Below are 18,127 nucleotides of genomic sequence, written 5' to 3' on the forward strand. Positions count from 1 at the left end.
GAAATTCAATGCATGATGTGACAATGAACACAGGTGGAGGATTAGGAGATGAAACGTTTGCCACCACAATAAATGTGAAAATGGGATGAATGCTTGCTCCCGGAGCATCAGGTTCAGGTTCAGTGTTCACCGTTTGCCAAAGGCCCATGGACACGCCGGAAGGCTCGGGCAAGGGTAATGTATTTGCTCGAGTGGTCGTGAAGTCGCTTTGTCATGGGGTTGGTCGGTGCAGCTTTGGGCTCCTCCTGGTTGTCGTTTGTTGTGGTCAGGGCTGGGGAGAGCGGCTGGTCGTGTCTGAGCAGGAAGGGCTGGGGCGGAGCTGTGCGGCAATCTCCACAGGCTTCCGGCCAACAGTCCCGGCGAACGATTGGAGTCGATGCTCCAACTCAAGGATTGGGATGAAGCACACATCCAACCAAATGTTATGTGATGGCATATGGCAAGCGATGCAACACAGCGACATAACAGAAACAGGACATGATGACACGATGATGAAATATGCTTGGCCAGTGGGCAAGGCGTGAGCGCTCTGCCTCGCGCCACTGCCTGCTTCGTCATATTCGTAGCAATATGAATAAGGTTGATTAGTGATTGAATTAAAGCTGAATAATATCGGGCAGTTTGCCTTTCTCTACCAAATTTTGGAGATCCTTGGCGTTTCCAAGCCTGGCAGTATTTTCCAATTGGGTTTGGGGGGGTCATGTGACCTTTATATCCGCCATGTCGACCAATCGGAATTTTTTTGTGGAGAAACGGGGAGTTTAGTTGCAGAGAAACAGACGACAGCCTAAATGATGTTGCATTAAAAGCTGCTCTGGAAGTGTAGCAAATCTTTCTTTGCATCACACAAACCTGCTATCAGTACGAGAACTAACAGTTCATTTTTAAAACTTCTAGGTCAGCGTCAGTCACCCAGTCAGCCAATGCCTGATGGGGGACCAGCATCAGCCCAGCCTTCCGCACCAACTTCTACAGGAGGTTCTGGTTCCACACAGCAGCAGGGCCCTGCACAGCAGAACACCAGTGCAAGACCACTGAGAGATTATGGGTGTGTGGCGAGTCATGTTCTTCCTGGCCTTAAAAAATCTTTTATATGAAGCCTGAGAAATTCTTTGTATGTGCAAGATGCAGCCTTGTAAATGTCCACTTCCATAGAAGTTTTAACACGGGGGGAAAATTGGATATTTACACTGCTGTTCTTTAGCAAAGCCACAGAATGGCCCCAGTAACATCATGGCGTCATCAGATAAGTGGCAGATGAAAGCCAAGTGGTTGTGGCGTGTTTGCGGGTACAGCCTTTGAAAAGGCTCTGCAGTGGCAAAATTTGCATTCTCCCTCATGAGGCCCTCTAAGCAGCCTTAAAGGTTTCTGCTGCAAAAGGATTATTTGGGCTCTGCGTGGAATTTAAATATTGGGTGGCTGCAGCTGCTTCCCCTGCCAGACGTTGAACTCAGCCTTCCCTTTGTTGGCATGAATGAATGAATGAATTTATTTCAGGAGGAGGGCTCGAAGCTCAGCCTTCCCTTTGTTGGCATGAATGAATGAATGAATTTATTTCAGAAGGAGGGCTCGAAGCCCATGAATGTGGGTGCGGATAGGGAAGAGCGGTCATTAGTGGGCGCACTGCACACTATAGTTCGTTGTTGCACTTCACTACACACAGTGTTGTCATGTGGAGCTTGCTAGCACGACAAAGTTCCACATGGGTAATAGTCATGGAAGGATATTGACTTGGCTATATCCACTCATTGTAGCTGTTGACATATGGGGGCCGATGTTGCATGCATTCCATGATGAAAGCCGGACATTACCACACGAGGCATTTTAGGCTGCATGAGCAGCTTGCATATTTTTCAGAAGTATGCAGTGGGCACCAATCGTTGCAACAGCAAGGCCGGCTTCACTACAAATATTTATCGGAGTGTTTTACGCCGATTCTCTTCAAAATGACTTAGTGTAATCTGTAACACTGTTCTTCAAAGCACTCGCGAACATTAAATGACCAGCTGCTATAATTGGTGTCCTGTAAATTTTAGGCTGCATGAGCAGCTTGCATATTTTTCGGAAGTATGCAGTGGGCACCAATCGTTGCAACAGCAAGGCCGGCTTCACTACAAATATTTATCGGAGTGTTTTACACCGATTCTCTTCAAAATGACTTAGTGTAATCTGTAACACTGTTCTTCAAAGCACTCACCAACATTTAATGACCAGCTGCCATAATTGGTGTCCTGTACATAGAGAAAAATATTTTGGTAAGTTTTGCTTACATATGTTTCTGTGGGTAGTGGTACCCACTCATACCCTCGTACATTTTGCGGTGTTTAAGAAGTATTCCACCTTTGAAATTAAATTTCATACTTTCACAATCTGATCAAGAAAGCTAGTGATTATGCTGCACAAAAAGACCACATCATAGGCTACTATAAGACCAGAAAACTGCTTTCACCTTGCCGTGGTGGTGCAGTGGTTAGGGCACTCGACTACTGTGCCCAAGTTTGCGGATCAAAACCTTTTCGATGGGGGGCAAAAAGCAAGGCTGCCCGTGTACTGTGCGATGTTTGTGCACATTAAAGAACCCCAAATGGTCGAAATTTTCGGAGCCCTCCACTACGGCGTCTCTCATAGCCTGAGTACTTTGGGACATTAAATCTCACAAACCAAACCAAACTGACCCCGCAGGGGTAGCGCAGAGGTTACGGCGCTCGGCTACTGTACCGAAGTATGTGGGATCAAGTCCCCGTCTCTGCAGCCGCTTTTCGATGGAGGTGAAAAGCAAGGCGCCCGTGTGCTGTGCAATGCCAGTGTACGTTAAGGAACCCCAGGTGGTCAAAATTTCCAGAGTCCTCCACTACGGCTTCTCTCATAGTCTGAGTCGCTTTGGGATGTTACATCTCGCAAACCAAATCAAAACACAATGTTCGCCACCATGTATATTTCTATGGCTGCTAAGCCTATTTTTCACCCAATCTGCTGCAGTATTTGCGAGCACCCCCTTTGTTTGTAAACACTGTTGCCCTATAATGCCATGCTGTGACTGTTGCTACCTTGCGCCACCACAAGCGAGAAACATGAACTATCTGTGGAGTCACTATCAGAAGCTGTAACATTGCAGTGACTTCATCATGTATCTATGTGGGCATGAGCCTATATCGAAATCTGTTTTACTTGCTCCAGTGTTATTACTCCACGCCTGTTGCTTTTACTTGGCCTTTGTTTGCTGGTTTGGCCTTTCTCTTTGGCCTTGCTTCCTTTTTTTTGAGTGACCAGCTGTAGTGACAGACTTTATACAATGCTTTTATTTTATAGCCATGGCGGCTTATCAGTGTGTTTGCATACTCAAAGCCTCATAACCAACTAGTAGTTTCAAGTGCTTTCGAGATTGTGCACATCACACTTTGTTTTTTCTGCCCTTAAATAAAGGGTACAGTTGCTTTGTTTTTGTGTTCCTTCTTTAACACTCATTCTTCTGGCAAAGGTACTCTTGAGTTGGGAGTCAAACCATTATATTATGTCCAGCTTGCCTTGAATGTCATTGTCTAATTGGATGAGGTTTTCAAGTTGCACATTTAATTTGTGACTGCATGGATGTGTGTAAGCTACTTTAAATCCAATGGTCTCCTCTACAGGCCTCCTGCGTCCTCTTTGGCGCCTATCCTTGGAGAGATTCTTCAGCTGCAAAGTCGCCTGGCTCCATACCTTCAGCGATATCAGGAACTGGTTCAGGATGACCCAAACATGCAGTCTATGACGGTATGCTAGCCATTTGTAGAAACTTTTGTTAAAATGGCTGTGACACCAAATGTGCTGCACCTTATTTTTCTTGTGTCATCTTGTGCATTGAGATTTGAGCTCTTTTAAGTGCAGTAAATATCTTTTAAATTAATTTTTGTGCTTTTGGGGGCAACCTTGGGGAGTGCTTGTTCTTTCATTAAAGACTTGTACACAAACAAGCTTGTGCCTATAAATAGCACATGGAGCTTTCGCTTTGCCGCATGTAACCTTTAGCACAAACAGTTAGTGATTTATACATTCTATTTTTTCATTTTGCTTGGCAACTGAGCAGTGTAATTTACATGTGCTATTTACTTGGGGGAGAATTGCACAGTCTAAAAGCTCTTCGGGAGCACACAAGATCCACATCTGCAGATACGAATTCCTCAAAACATTATGGTACCTCAGCAGTCTCTTGAATGCTCGCCCAAGCTTCATCTTCAAGGATGCTTTCCGCAGTATCCATATATGAACCCTCTTACATCATGTCACCACATTTAAAGCCTGCTTGTCTAAAACAGTTTCTCACAGCTTCATCTCTCAGGCCATTCCAGACACCTGAAATAACCTGAACGAACAGCAAACTTCGAATCAATTACTATTGTACAGTCTTGCTGCCTATAGAGCAACAGGCGTTCTACCAACCTTGTTTTGTACAGCAACTTGACAGAGCGCATAATGCCTTTGTCTATTGGTTGAAAGTAGGGTGTGAAGTTTGGAGGGAAAAAATAACTTTGGTGGCTTTGAGCACGAGAACTTTGGTGCTGCAAGAAGCATTGTTCACAAAGTGAAAGACATCAGGATTCCGAGCTTTCATCTTGTGATCAAATTTTAACAGCGAGGAGTTAAAAATGCTGGATGTCATTCATGTATTTTTAATTAGCTTCGTAGGTGACAGTAATGCAATGCCAGTGGCTTAAACAATGGGGTCGTTTTGACTTTCCAATCATGGAGAAACACTCCTTCTCAGTTCTTGACATATAGAAACAGAAAGGATGCCAATATGGAACAGAATTAAGGGAATCTAAGGGCTAAGGGAATCTGAAGTGCAGAATGTACGAGTTGGTACGCTTCAGCTGCATTGCATGAGCAGACCTGGATTGTGTCTTTTCTAAATAGTGAAGATTTTACTCCAGGGACCTGAAAACGGTGCTCTTAGTAACCGAGTGTCTCTTGTTTGCAATGTTGTTAACTTGGCAGACATAGGAAAACCAACCGAACCATTTTCAAATGTCTCTTATAACAGTGTCTCTTGTAACGAGATTTAACTACAGGCTAAAGGCGAAGAGCGTACATACTGGATTTGATTATACATTGGTTTAAGAAATGATTAAGCTATATAAGCATGGCTATGGAATTGAGAAACAGCACAACTGTTATTTGAAGTTTTTTGCTTTTATGGCGTCTCCTTTTTATTTATTTATTTATTATTTTATTTTAATTTTTTTGTTGCAAGCAGCACTATGTGTACACTCGCAAGAATTGATGTATGGCAACCAATTTGTGGTGCATTTGTGACATATACGCGTGCGACACTCGGCCGGCCGAAGACTCGTACGGGTTAAATCCTGGCCATGGCAGCTATTTTTAGATAGCAAGGCAGGTGCGCTGTGTGCTGTGCATGTTAAAGAACAACAGGAGGTCAAAACAGGTCAAAATTTCCTGAGCCCTCTGTTATGGCCTGATCTCGAGTCTCCTTTTGGCGTTAAACACTAAAAAAAAAAATGTTACACTGAAACACTGGATCAAGCCAAGTGCGTTCTCTTGCAACAACTTGCTGCGACTTATCTCGGGCAAAAATAGCTAAAAGTAAAGAGCCAATTCTTTGCAAGAGCCTCAAGTCATCAGTGTTATTATAAGGGCCAGCTCGCGCATCGGCGTATAATAGGCTTCACTTGTTATCCTTTTGGTTAGATTGATTGGTCACGTCTGTGATTAGTATTTTATATCCCTGAGGTTCAGCCCATATATTCAGCACCAACAAAATCAAAACTGCTTCATTCGCGGTACGCGCTGCATGCGCACAGGTGTAGTGCGTGTCGGCGAGCGCGATCTAAGTGGCAACAGCAGCGGCACCGCTGCTAGCATGATCGCTCTGCGCCGGCCATTGCTCTCACCTCCCCTTCTAGCCACCATAGCGACGCCATGAAGTGGATCGCCTTGGCTTGACTACTTACACGCTTGTTTCCGTGTTCCGTGAACAGAAGTGAACGGTATGCACTATAATGACAATACCAAACTTGACGCAAAGTGAAATCAGTAGTTTGTAATGTGTTATCTTGGCTCAGTGTCCAACACAGGAGCAAAATAACTGGCTGAAGTTTCATCGCGACTTGGCTAGTTTTGACTTCCGAGTAAAGAAAAAAAAAATGACTCTTTCTGTTTTGAACACTAGATGTCACCACTGCAGCTTGCATCCGTGTTTTCATACGATCAACTAAAAGCGCTGATGCGACACATGTCCCATAATTTGCTGGCATACGAAAGAGTTCATACGCTGTACTAAAGGTTCTATTATCATAATGTTCACTGACACCCATCTTTAGTTGTCTGATGGACAACTAAAAGCATGTGCTAATGCCAGCTGTGCATTGTTGGCTCTGTTGAATAGCTGGCAGGTCAGCGATATGCATTAGCAGTCTTATTTTCATTGTTCCTGGCACAGTACGAGTGCTAAGGGCTGTATTTACACGAATGTACTAGTGCAAGCTTTCTTTCTTGGTTTATCAGTTTCGAAATGAATCTAACATTGTAATTAGAGCTGTGCAATAGCAAAATTCTGGGTGGGAAGCAAATTTGAGCATTAAATATAGTACAGATTGAATCAAATATTCCTAAATATTTTTTGAATACTGCTAGCTTACTAGAAATGCAGTAATCTGCGAAAAATGGTGAGAAAAAAAAAATTGACGTGGGCAGATATCAATTTTTTGATGGGATGCAAATTTAAGCACAAAACATTAGTTACAATGATTTTAGTCTCGCCTATGATTAGCATAGTTTATTATACCTTAACACCTATCAGGCATTAAATAAGGAAGTAGGAATTTTGTAGTACTAACGCGAAATATCCAAATATCCTAGATGTTGCACTCAACCATCTCAGATATATTAAAAAAGAATCGTGGAATCTTGTATCAATATACATAATCTAAGCCCAAAATGTTCTTCCAAAAAAAAAAATTTGTAAACTGAGCAAAGTGAACATTTAGAAAAGGCGAGAAACCGGGTGCTGGCCGAGTAACTGATAAAAAAAAATCAAAATTTTCGCAGAACACTCTGCAGATTTTTTTAACTGCAACTCCCAGAGATATCGCTGGAGACCTTCTAACTTTAACTGATTAAGCTGCCAACTGTTCTGTTCTAATCCTTCTTAGTTGAATGTCCTGAAACACCAGGTACTGTCTGCAGCAGTGCTCGCATGTTTAAGGAGCGAGAAACAAGGCTTATGAGATTACTAAGTTTCCATTCAGTTTGTCTAGTGTTGTAAGCATATTTGAAGATTTCTTTCGTGGGTAGATTTCCGAGGTGCATGCTAGCTATCCCTACAGCTGAGAATGAAGATTGGTAGGGAATTTGATCGCACCCTTAATCTAGAAAGTGTTGTTCAGTACAATATTTCTACTTTTCCCTGCATTCCTCCTTAAATGAGGCGAGAATTTTTCGGTGAAATACTGTAAAAACTCGCATATAATGTGAGGTTTTTTTTATCATTTAAGGGGGGACACTGGTCTTAAAACTATTTTCCTTATTTACCAATCAAAATTGATGCAACTTGGTGGGTTTGTGTAGTTTTTTGTGCAGATTTCAAAACTGCAATTATTTTATTTGTGATCCAATTATTTCATGAGATTACACCAATTAGTCTAATTCTTACAAGAACAATTATAAAATGACCACTGAAGAAAAACTTCATGTGAACACATTGCTGGACACTAGAAAGAATGAGGAACATAATGTTGCAAGCAGTTTTTGATTGAGCAGTTATTTCTTGTTTTATTGCATAACAAAGTTCGAAGTTCAAAATATGGCATATAATGGTCACAAAAAAAAAGCCATATTAAACATTCTGAACAAGAAATTAAAAAATCTACTTGCAACATTGTGTGCTCCACATATTTGGCTTCATGCTGAAAAAGGAATTATTACTTTATCTGCAATAGGTGCCGAGATATTAAGGCCCCAAAACTGCAAGTGGTCGACAATCCATGTTTTGAGAAAAGAGCAAAAAAGAAACTGGATAATTTAACATACATTAACTGGTGCAGTGCACACATTTACATTTTAAAATGGCTAGAAACCTCCAGGAATGTAGTCTCTTTGCTTTCCAACTTCCAAGTGTCTCCTCTCATTTTAATTTGCAGTTGCAGCACATTCCGTTGTCACTTTTTCGACTGCGCAAGTCACATGCAGGCAGCGAATTTTTTTTTTACGTACGTTGTTTTGCTACGTGAGGAACGATTATTGCGGAAAAGAATTGTAATTTAGAGCTGTTGGCTGCTTCCCAGTGCTCTGCATTGCACTGGAAGCAAGTGCATTCACTAAGGACTATGAACGAGGTCCGATCGGCGCAAACGCGCGGCGAGCTCTACGAAGACGTGTCCCGCAGTTTACGCATTGGAGAATAAGTTTGGCGGCGATTTCTTATCCCCATTCACTTTTTTAAATGCCAATATCGCCGCCGTATGTTTTACGCTTCGCCAATCTCTGCAAACTGTTATCTGACGATCGTGAACTCCGCCTCGCCAAGCGGACTGTCCGCCGCGCTGCCGTCATTGTCACGAAAACAATCCGTCTACCGCTTCGTTGCTGGAGTTGGCCAAAGTTCAAGCTCTTTCTGTTTTGAGCTTATCTTTCTGCTCATCTGCGGCCTGCGATATCACCGTCGCGGCTGGTGCGACCGCTGGCAGTAGCAGTCTCCCGTGCTGGGGAACGCGCTAGGCCTACTTCAGGCTCATACACACGATCGTTCGGCGCATGACTTTCGTCGGCCTGAGAGCGCACAGCCGGGGCAGGGGATCTCTTGAGATGATTAATCAACTATTTTTTTTTTTTCACTTTTTTCACGAATTCTTGCCGTAAACGCACCTCGCGGTTCGGAACCAAGCGCGGCCGGCGTCACGTCTCCCCGCGGCTCGGGCGCACCGAGCAGACGCCGTCAGCCAGCTCCACCAGTGTGGTGACGCCTTATCGTCACGTACACCCCAAAAGCCAATGGGATTGCAAATGCCTCGTTTTCTTTTTTTGCTATTTTTTATGCGACCAATGGGCGAATGTAAACAGCAGAGGCGGCAATTTGAAGACGAAAGGCGGCTCTTTTGAATGAGACCAAGATGGCTACGGTGCCGCGCACAAAATGGGAGCTATGCCTCGTGGAAAATGGTTGTTTTGGGGGTCGTTTTCCAAATTTGGGCGACATCGATTATGTTCTAAAATACCGACCCCAGATATGAAAAACTTAGCAGATAGGTAGATAAAGAGCTACTGATTTCGCAAATCACATTTTCTAAAAAGTGATTTTTTCGGGATTTTTTGGTCCGAAAGACCAGTGTCCCCCCTTCACCTCATATTGTATAAGGATAAAAACAAGTTTGAGCCTAAATTTGCAGTTCCAGCCTCGTTGCAAATCAATGCCACCAGCATCAGCCTTCCAGCAAGAGGAGGCGCTGTCTAGCGGTGGCGTCGGCTGACTGTTTCTATGGTTTCAGTTTCACCACTCTGACCCAGCAATCCTTGCAACCTCATTGCCCGCTATAGCACCTCGCACAATGTAGCGGTGGTGAAAGGATCCCACGGCACTCGCCTCTTGAGCCATGCTGGCCATGCCCCATACTGTTGACCGGTATTCTCAAGGAGTGCGTCGGTTGCACTTTAGAGAATTGCAGGATACCGAGTATGTTAAGAGGCACCGAAAAAGTTTCTACAGGAAGATGTACCAGACGATGGCAATTGCGAATATACTGAATCTGAGAACACTTCCTGGGTGGTGGTGCACACTTTGGGTGCCTGCATCTAGTGCTAGATGCGAACAAGCGTGAACGCGGTGCATGATGGCTGGCTGCTTGTGTGCTGCCGTTTGAGCTGGAAGCAGCCTCCTAGTTTTAGAACAGCTGGGGGGCAATTTGGCTTCCACGTTCGCCTGAGCAAATCTGAGTTGCTCTTCTCATGGTGCTTGAAATTCTGAAGTGTGTCTACACGAGAGGAGAACGTACCAGCACCCACCCGTACATGAAAGTTTGTGGCACTATTCAGTGCCTGGTGCGGTGTTGCATTGGACGCGAAAGCACGGAGCGTGTACAATTCGTGGGGTAACTGTGAAATGTAGTGCAAATAAATACATTTGCTGATCTTTCCTCGCTCGCATTATATACGGATGAAAACTTTTTCTTTACAGTTTTTGTTATCCCGAAATTACACCTCGTATTTAATGAGATCCGTATTACCGTGGACCTGCATAAAATAACAGTTTATGGCATACTCTTAAACTATAAGGCCAAGCTATTTTTATAGTGCTGTTTGCTGTTTAAATGCATGATGCTTTTTTTTTGTGTGTGTGTGTGTAAATGCTTTGTGTATAGCTCAGGGGTTGAATTTTACACCATTTCAGTGATCAGGGAATTCAACTGAAATAGTCTGGAAAAAAAGACCTGAATTATAAAAAAAAGGTCTGTCTAGTTTGTAGTGCCATTTACTGAAACTTAATACATAAATGTCTCAGTGGTATTATCATATCTCTGCATTTATTTTTTTTGTCACTATTGCTTTCCTGTTTTGGCGAAGTTAATAGTGGCTCTTTTTCAGGATGCTGATGCACATCGCTTGGGAAATGGAGTATGCTGCGCATTGCATCTGCTCAGCCATGCGCTGCATGCTGTGAGTGACCTGCACATGAATGTGGGTGCCAGGCCACGTACACTGCGTGCTCGTCTTCTGGGCCCCAGCCAGGCTAGCAGCATTTTTCATACTAGTATGCCTTTCCAGGTGAATACTCTTTGTGTACACATCTCCCGGCATTGAATTTGGCAAGTATTGAAAGTTGGAGGTTAAGCTTTTTGAGAAGTTATTTGTTTGTAAATATAACAAGAATAGAGCCATGCGCTGCATGCTGTGAGTGACCTGCACATGAATGTGGGTGCCAGGCCACGTACACTGCGTGCTTGTCTTCTGGGCCTCAGCCAGGCTAGCAGCATTTTTCATACTAGTATGCCTTTCCAGGTGAATACTCTTTGTGTATACATCTCCCGGCATTGAATTTGGCAAGTATTGAAAGTTGGAGGTTGCGCTTTCTGAGATGTTATTCGTTTGTAAATATAACAAGAATAGAGAACATGCACTACTCCATGGCTGTTTTGGTCTCGGGTGTCGCATCACTTAATAGTAGTGTTGTTGATCCTGCATCTTCTTGTTTTTGGAGACAATACAAAAGTTGCCGACTTGATTTTTTTTTTACCCTCAAGGTGCCGAAAAAGCATCTGAAAAACCAGGCAGTCCGAAAAAAAACACCTGAATTTACACTAAAAACAAATTTCATTTACCGACCGGCTTGAAGAACTGGTCAGTGTGTTTCTGCAGAAACACGTCACGATGGTTAGAGATGTTCAAAGAGGTGCCAGACACCGGCAAAGTACTGCAGTATTACTGGAAGTCATCTACTGCTCATGTTGGTTTCAAGAAAAAAAGAAAAGGAACACTGTTTCGCGAACTCCAGTAATCGTCTGGAGTTAAACGAGAGTCTGAACACAACATTCTCTCGGAGATTGTGTTTAGTTGGGAAACCTGGTGTATTGTAAAATGGAGTAAAACCAGCATCTGTTGTCTGTTGGCAGCAGGTGCTTTTCAGTGCATTGAATAAATGCACAACTTGTTTTTTTTTTCCTTCTGTGCTTGCACATCGTCATCTGCAAATGGACTCGTGCCGCCGCGACTCCAGTTGCGGGTGCCGTGTGCCGCTGGCTCTCTCGCTTGCAACACGGCCGGACTTGAGCGGCGACGGCACGCGCTTTGGCCTCAGCTGCCGTCACCTCTGCTCGAGTTCGGCCATGCTGGCAGCTACACGCAAGCCATGACGCGTAGTCACGAGATAGAAGTATGCTTGCGCTGACTGGCCCATCCTCCTTGGGGCTGAGCTCTGCCACCACCCCACCTCCATCAGATGCCAAAGTGTCCATTTAAGCATATATACTTTTGAAAAACTTCCTTTGCAACCTGCAGCCGCGTCACAATCACTAGCATTACCATCAACCGTCGCACTAAGGCCATCTTTTCTATTGGATAAGCAGCTGATGAACGCCATACCAAGCCACTCAACACAATCACTCTGGCTTTAGTGGTTGTGGCTGGTTTGCTGCTACAGCATTCAGGAAGCTTTGCCGTGGCAAAAGCGATGTTCTTCCTGTGAGGCTCAGAAACAGCTGCTATGGCACTGGCATAGACCGCTAAGCCCTGCTGCAAAGGGACTATTTGGACTCTGCATGAAGTGTAAAATTTGGGACAAGCCCACGTGCACTGGAACAAAACGCTGCCGTATGGAACGCTGCAGAGAGTAGCATAACGTTAGTGGAGAGCACTTCGAGATGGTTTGCATGCCTTGAAACCCTCATTACATGCCCTCATTATAGCGCAGTGCACCGTGAATGCTGATGTGGTCATTGCTAGTTTCACTGGCTACCAGCGTTGTTCACTGTAAAGAAGCAGGAACCAACCTTTTTGACTCCTAATTTAAGCTACTGTCCCTGAATGAATGCTGTAATTGAATCTATAGCAGATGAGGTTTACCCATTTCATGTTGGTATATTATAATTGAAATTTGGATTTACCCCGTAATGATGTGGCGGTTAGGGCGTTGAACTGCTGAACTCGAGGGTGCGGGTTCAGCCTTGGCCATGGGAGCTGCTCTTTGGTGTAGGTGAAATGGAAGGCACCTGTGTACTGTGTGGTGTCAGTGCACACTTGGTGGTTGAAATTGCCAGAGCTCTCTATTCATAGTCTCGCTTGCTTTGCGACGATAAACTCTACAAACTAAAGTAAAATTGAATCTGTAGTAGTAAGCTTATAATATTGTATTTTATGTTCTTACCTTTTGGTATAGTTTAGTGAACTGCCTTTGTAATGTATGTTCTGTGTTCAAAACTCTGATGGGAGGTTTCCCATTTTGCCTTGTATTTTGAGACCAACTCCTGTAAGTTAATTCGTTTTGCTTGCCAAATAACCCATGCAACATTTATTCCAGAACCAGGTTTTAAGACTCAGCATTGCACTGCGTTACATGTATCATCATCATCATCATCAGCCTGATTATACCCACTGCAGGGCGAAGGCCTCTCCCATATCTCTCCACTTAACCCGGTTCTGTGCTAGCTGCATCCACTTGACCCCTACGAACTTCTTAATCTCATCCGCCCACCTAACTTTCTGCCGCCCCCTGCTACGCTTTCCTTCCCTTGGAATCCAGTTTGTTACCCTCAGCGACCATCGGTTATCCTCTCTTCGCACTACATGTCCTGCCCATGTCCATTTCTTCTTCTTAATTTCCACTAGAATGTCGTTAACTTGAGTTATTTCTCTGACCCACTCTGCACGCTTTCTATCTCTTAATGTTACCCCTACCATTTTTCGTTCCATAGCCCTCTGGGTTGTCCTCAACTTAAGTAGAACTCTCTTGGTTAGCCTCCACGTTTCAGCCCCATAGGTGAGTACAGGCAAGATGCAACTGTTGTATACTTTCCTCTTGAGCGATACCGGTAAGCTGCTAGTCATAATCTGCGAGTGCTTGCCAAATGCGCTCCATCCCAATCTTATTCTTCTTGTTATTTCCTTTTCATGGTCCGGATCTGCGGTTACTACCTGTCCTAAGTAGATATATTCGCCTACTAATTCCAGTATTTCGCTACCTAATGTAAACTCCTGTTCCTTCCCGAGGCTGTTGAACATTACCTTAGTCTTCTGCATATTGATTTTCAAGCCTACCTTTCTACTTTTCCTGTCTAGGTCATCAATCATTATTTGCAGTTCATCTCCCGAGTTGCTTAGCAAGGCAATGTCATCAGCAAATCGCAGATTATTGAGGTATTCTCCATCTAGCCTTATCCCTAACTGCTCCCATTCCAAGTCTCTGAATACTTCCTCTAAACAAGCTGTGAATAGTACTGGGGAGATTGTGTCTCCTTGCCTAACACCTTTCTTTATGGGAATTTTGTTACTTTCTTTATGCAGAACTATGGTTGCTGTGCAGCCACTATATATATCTTCCAGCACTTTCACGTACGGCTCGTCTACCCCCTGATTTCGCAATGCCTGCATCACCGCCGAGGTTTCAACTGAGTCAAATGCTTTTTCGTAATCAATGAATGCTATGTATAACGGCTGGTTATATTCCGCGCATTTTTCTATCACCTGATTGATGGTATGGATATGATCGATAGTAGAGTACCGTTTCCGAAACCCTGCTTGATCCTTTGCTTGATTGCAGTCTAAGGTTGTCCTGATTCTATTAGCGATTACCTTAGTAAATACCTTATACGTAACAGACAGTAAGCTGATTGGTCTGTAATTTTTAAGGTCCTTAGAGTCCCCTTTCTTGTGAATGAGGATAATGTTTGCATTCTTCCATGCTTCCGGTACCGTCGATGACACCAGGCACTGCGTATACAGGGTGGCCAGTTTTTCTAGCACGATATCCCCCCCGTCCTTCAGCAAATCTGTAGTTATCTGATCCTCTCCAGCTGATTTCCCCCTTTTCATAGTGTCTAGTGCTTTCTTGACCTCGTCCTTCATCACTGGTGGAACGTCTGACTGTTTTTCCCTGACGCCAATCTCATTACGGTCCTGACTACTTTGGCTACTGTAGAGATCTGTATAGAACTCCTCGGCTACTTTGACTATCTTGTCCATATTAGTGATGACGTTGCCCGCCTTGTCCCTTATCGCATACATCTGGTTTTTGCCTATGCCCAATTTCTTCTTTACCGCTTTAAGGCTTCCCCCGTTCTTTACAGCATGCTCAATTTTCTCCATGTTATACTTCCTTATATCGGCCACCTTGCGCTTATTGATTAGCTTTGATATCTCGGCCAATTCGATCTGGTCTCTTGGATTGGAAGCTTTCATACTCTGCCGTTTCTTAATCAAATCTTTCGTCTTCTTAGACAGCTTACCGGTATCCTCTCTAACTATCCTACCGCCTACTTCTACCGCGCACTCAGTAATGATATCTCTGAAATTATTGTTCCTTGCCTCTAGGGTAATGTCGCCATCCTCAGTTAGAGCTGAATACCTATTCTGTAGCGAGATCCTGAACTCTTCTGCCCTCCCCCTCACCGCTAATTCGTTGATGGGTTTCTTTCTTACTAATCTATTGCGTTCCTTCTTCAGATTTAGGCTAATTCGGGACCTCACCATCCTGTGGTCACTACATCGAACTTTCCCGATTACCTCTACATCCTGCACAATGGCGGGGGTTGAACACATTATGAAGTCGATTTCATTTTTAGTCTCTCCGTTAGGACTTTTCCATGTCCATTTTCGGTTCTTCCGTTTGCTGAAGAAGGTATTCATGATTCGTAAGTTATTGCGCTCTGCAAACTCAACTAGTAACTCCCCCCTGCTATTCCTAGAACCAATGCCATAGTCACCTACTGCCTTGCCTCCTGCCTGTTTTTTCCCTACCTTGGCATTGAAGTCGCCCATTAGTACAGTATACTGCGTCTTTACTTTTCGCATTGCCGATTCTACATCTTCATAGAAGCTTTCAACTGCCTGGTCATCATAACTACATGTAGGTGCATAGGCCTGTACAACCTTCAGTTTATACCGCTTATTAAGCCTAATTACGATGCCTGCAACCCTCTCATTAATACTATAGAATTCATCTATATTACCCACTATATACTTATTGACAAGGAAACCTACTCCTAGTTGTCGCCTCTCTGGTAAACCTCGATAACACAGTACATGCCCATCCTTCAGTACAGTATATGCCTCATTCGGCCTCCTAACCTCACTAAGCCCTATGACATCCCATTTCATGCCCTCTAGTTCCTCTAAAAGCACTGCTAAACTAGCTTCACTAGCTAGGGTTCTAGCATTAAACGTTGCCAGGGTCAGTTTCCAATGGCGGCCTGTCCAGCGGAGCCAGGCTTTCTTAGCACCCCCTGCTGCGTCACAGGTCTGACCGCCGCCGTGGTCAGTTGTTCCGCAGCCGCTGGTGACTGAGGGCCGAGGTTTTATGGAGCTTATCATAGGAGGTTGTGGCCAATTACTGCACCAGGGTGGCCAACTCCTGTTCTGGTGAGGGAGTGCGTTGCCGGAGGTGTTCACCGGCATCAGGTCGCACCCCAAACCTGTATATGCAATTCCATCGACACGCGTTTTTTTTTTTTTTTTTTTTGTCATCCGGTGGAGAATTGCGCGGCACCAGGATTTGAACCCTGGTCCTCTTGCATGCGAGGCGGATGTTCTACCGCTACGCCACCGCTGCACCTGTATAGAAGGTTACATATTTGCAATCAGTTTATGAATCAGTTTATCAGTTTTTTCATCTGCAGTGTAATATATTGGTGGTGTTTTCTTTTCTGCTTGTTATATATTTCTTGTCTTTTCAGGGACAAATAAATGTTAGTACCGCACAGTCCCCTTCATCTGAATCAATTCCTGCCACAAGAGTAACTTCTGGCACCACTGCCACCAGTGCTACGTCTACAACTACTCAGGCGGTAATCTGCTGTTTACCTTTTCCAGTGCTCTGTTGAAAGTCTTAGCCTTTCTATGGAATTGCCAGAGTTATGCATTATTCATTGCCATCAATGTAAATGATTTTTGTTCCCCCATTCTTTTTTTTTATGCCATTGTCAAAGTACTATTGCATTTATTCACATAATGAACATGGCATATGAAAGCCGGTTGGGTCCAAAAGCTTCAGCTGCTCTCTCTCAACAAAAAGCTGATCTTTACTCTAGTGCCCTTTTAATTTTTCTTTTTCTTTCTTTTTTTTTTGGGGTGGGGGGGGGGGGGGGTTCATTCACTGCACGGGTCAAATATATTAAGAAAAAGGTTCAAGTAATAAAATTTGCTCAGGAAATAGTCTGATGGAGTCTCCAACTACAGTCAAATCTCGATACTATAACGAATCCCATGGGACCGCAAAAAATTATTCGTTATTTTGAAATGTTGTAATGAAAAATCTGCGATTATAAGCCAGTGGTCAAATCTACGTATGCAAATGACGTACCTTGGCAGTGGGCACGTGTGTTGACAAGCAAAATCTCAAATGAAAATGTAGCACTAACTCCAAAGCTGATTTATTGAAGAAATCAATTATTTTCTTCTGCCGTGTGCAGCAAGCGCGACCGTGCACAACATTACACCACTACAGCACATACACCTTCCACTTTGCGGAACACCTCGTCGCATGCATGATTGCACCGAGCGATCAAAGTATGGACTTTGTCCATGTGCAAAAAAAATAAGCAATGAAAACATAGTTTGATATGACCTCATCTTCAATGCTCCCTGAAGTTTGAAAATCTTGTCTCGGTCTTTCAAAATGATTGCGGCAGTCGATGGGGCAATGCTACCAGTCTGTAGAGGTCGAATCGCTTTTTCCCTGCGTCGATTTCTTGCAGTGAAAGCGGCTGCATTCATATCTTCTTGGCACTTTGCTGGCTAATATCATCGCTCGCACAAACTTCGCAATAAGTTAATCCGCGGCATAAAAAAAAAAAAAAAAATCTTCCAGCACGCTTGAACGCACAAACTAATGACCCGCGTACGACACACAAGAAAAAAATCAGGCGGCTAGGCCTGCTGGCTACTGCGTAATAAACCATAGCTTTGTGGTGGCGCTAAGAGCTGGTACTAGATGTGCTGATGATAGCTACAGCCCACGGACCATACACACAGAAACGGTGGTTTGTTTCACGCGAGAGTTGTAAGCTGCGGCGCTGTTAATTTTAGCTGAATTCGTAATACTGATGCTCCAAAATTATAGAAGAAATAAAATATGTTCGTTATTCTGAAATATACGCTATTTTGAAAGTCTTAATTCTGAAATATTTTTGCATTGAAAACATAGCAAATCTGCTGGGGATTATTAAAAAATTTGTTAATTTGAAAAATTCGTTAATGTGGTGTTTGTAGTAACGAGATTCCACTGTAGCACTGTTGTGGGGTGCTTTCTGGCTCATGTTCTAGTTTACTTGGTTGTCTTTTATTTTGATTTATTTTTCCTTCTCCACTTGCATTTTGTCATTCATCTCTCACACACTATTAGTTGTGCACTCATATCAATGAAAAAATTTATGCTGTCAGCTGTCAGAGTTTTACTGTGTGATTTTTTTGCGTTTTTCTTAATTGTTGC

The 18,127-nt window shown here is 43.6% G+C and overlaps 1 protein-coding gene across 4 annotated transcripts in view; it reads left to right on the forward strand.

Moving 5' to 3' along the window:
- The window catches only part of LOC146204699 (large proline-rich protein BAG6), a 111,833-nt gene that overhangs the window by 35,266 nt on the left and 58,440 nt on the right, over positions 1-18,127 (forward strand). For all 4 annotated transcript variants that reach the window (XM_084589414.1, XM_084589412.1, XM_084589415.1 and 1 more), the window contains exons 10-13: positions 898-1,048; positions 3,630-3,753; positions 10,576-10,755; positions 16,374-16,484. In XM_084589414.1, coding sequence (XP_084445540.1) covers positions 898-1,048; positions 3,630-3,753; positions 10,576-10,755; positions 16,374-16,484 — 566 coding nt within the window. The remainder of the gene's footprint in view (positions 1-897; positions 1,049-3,629; positions 3,754-10,575; positions 10,756-16,373; positions 16,485-18,127) is intronic.

This window comes from Amblyomma maculatum, chromosome 1 (genome assembly GCF_055883805.1).
Source record: "Amblyomma maculatum isolate TAMU_Amacu chromosome 1, ASM5588380v1, whole genome shotgun sequence".
NCBI lineage: Eukaryota > Metazoa > Arthropoda > Arachnida > Ixodida > Ixodidae > Amblyomma > Amblyomma maculatum.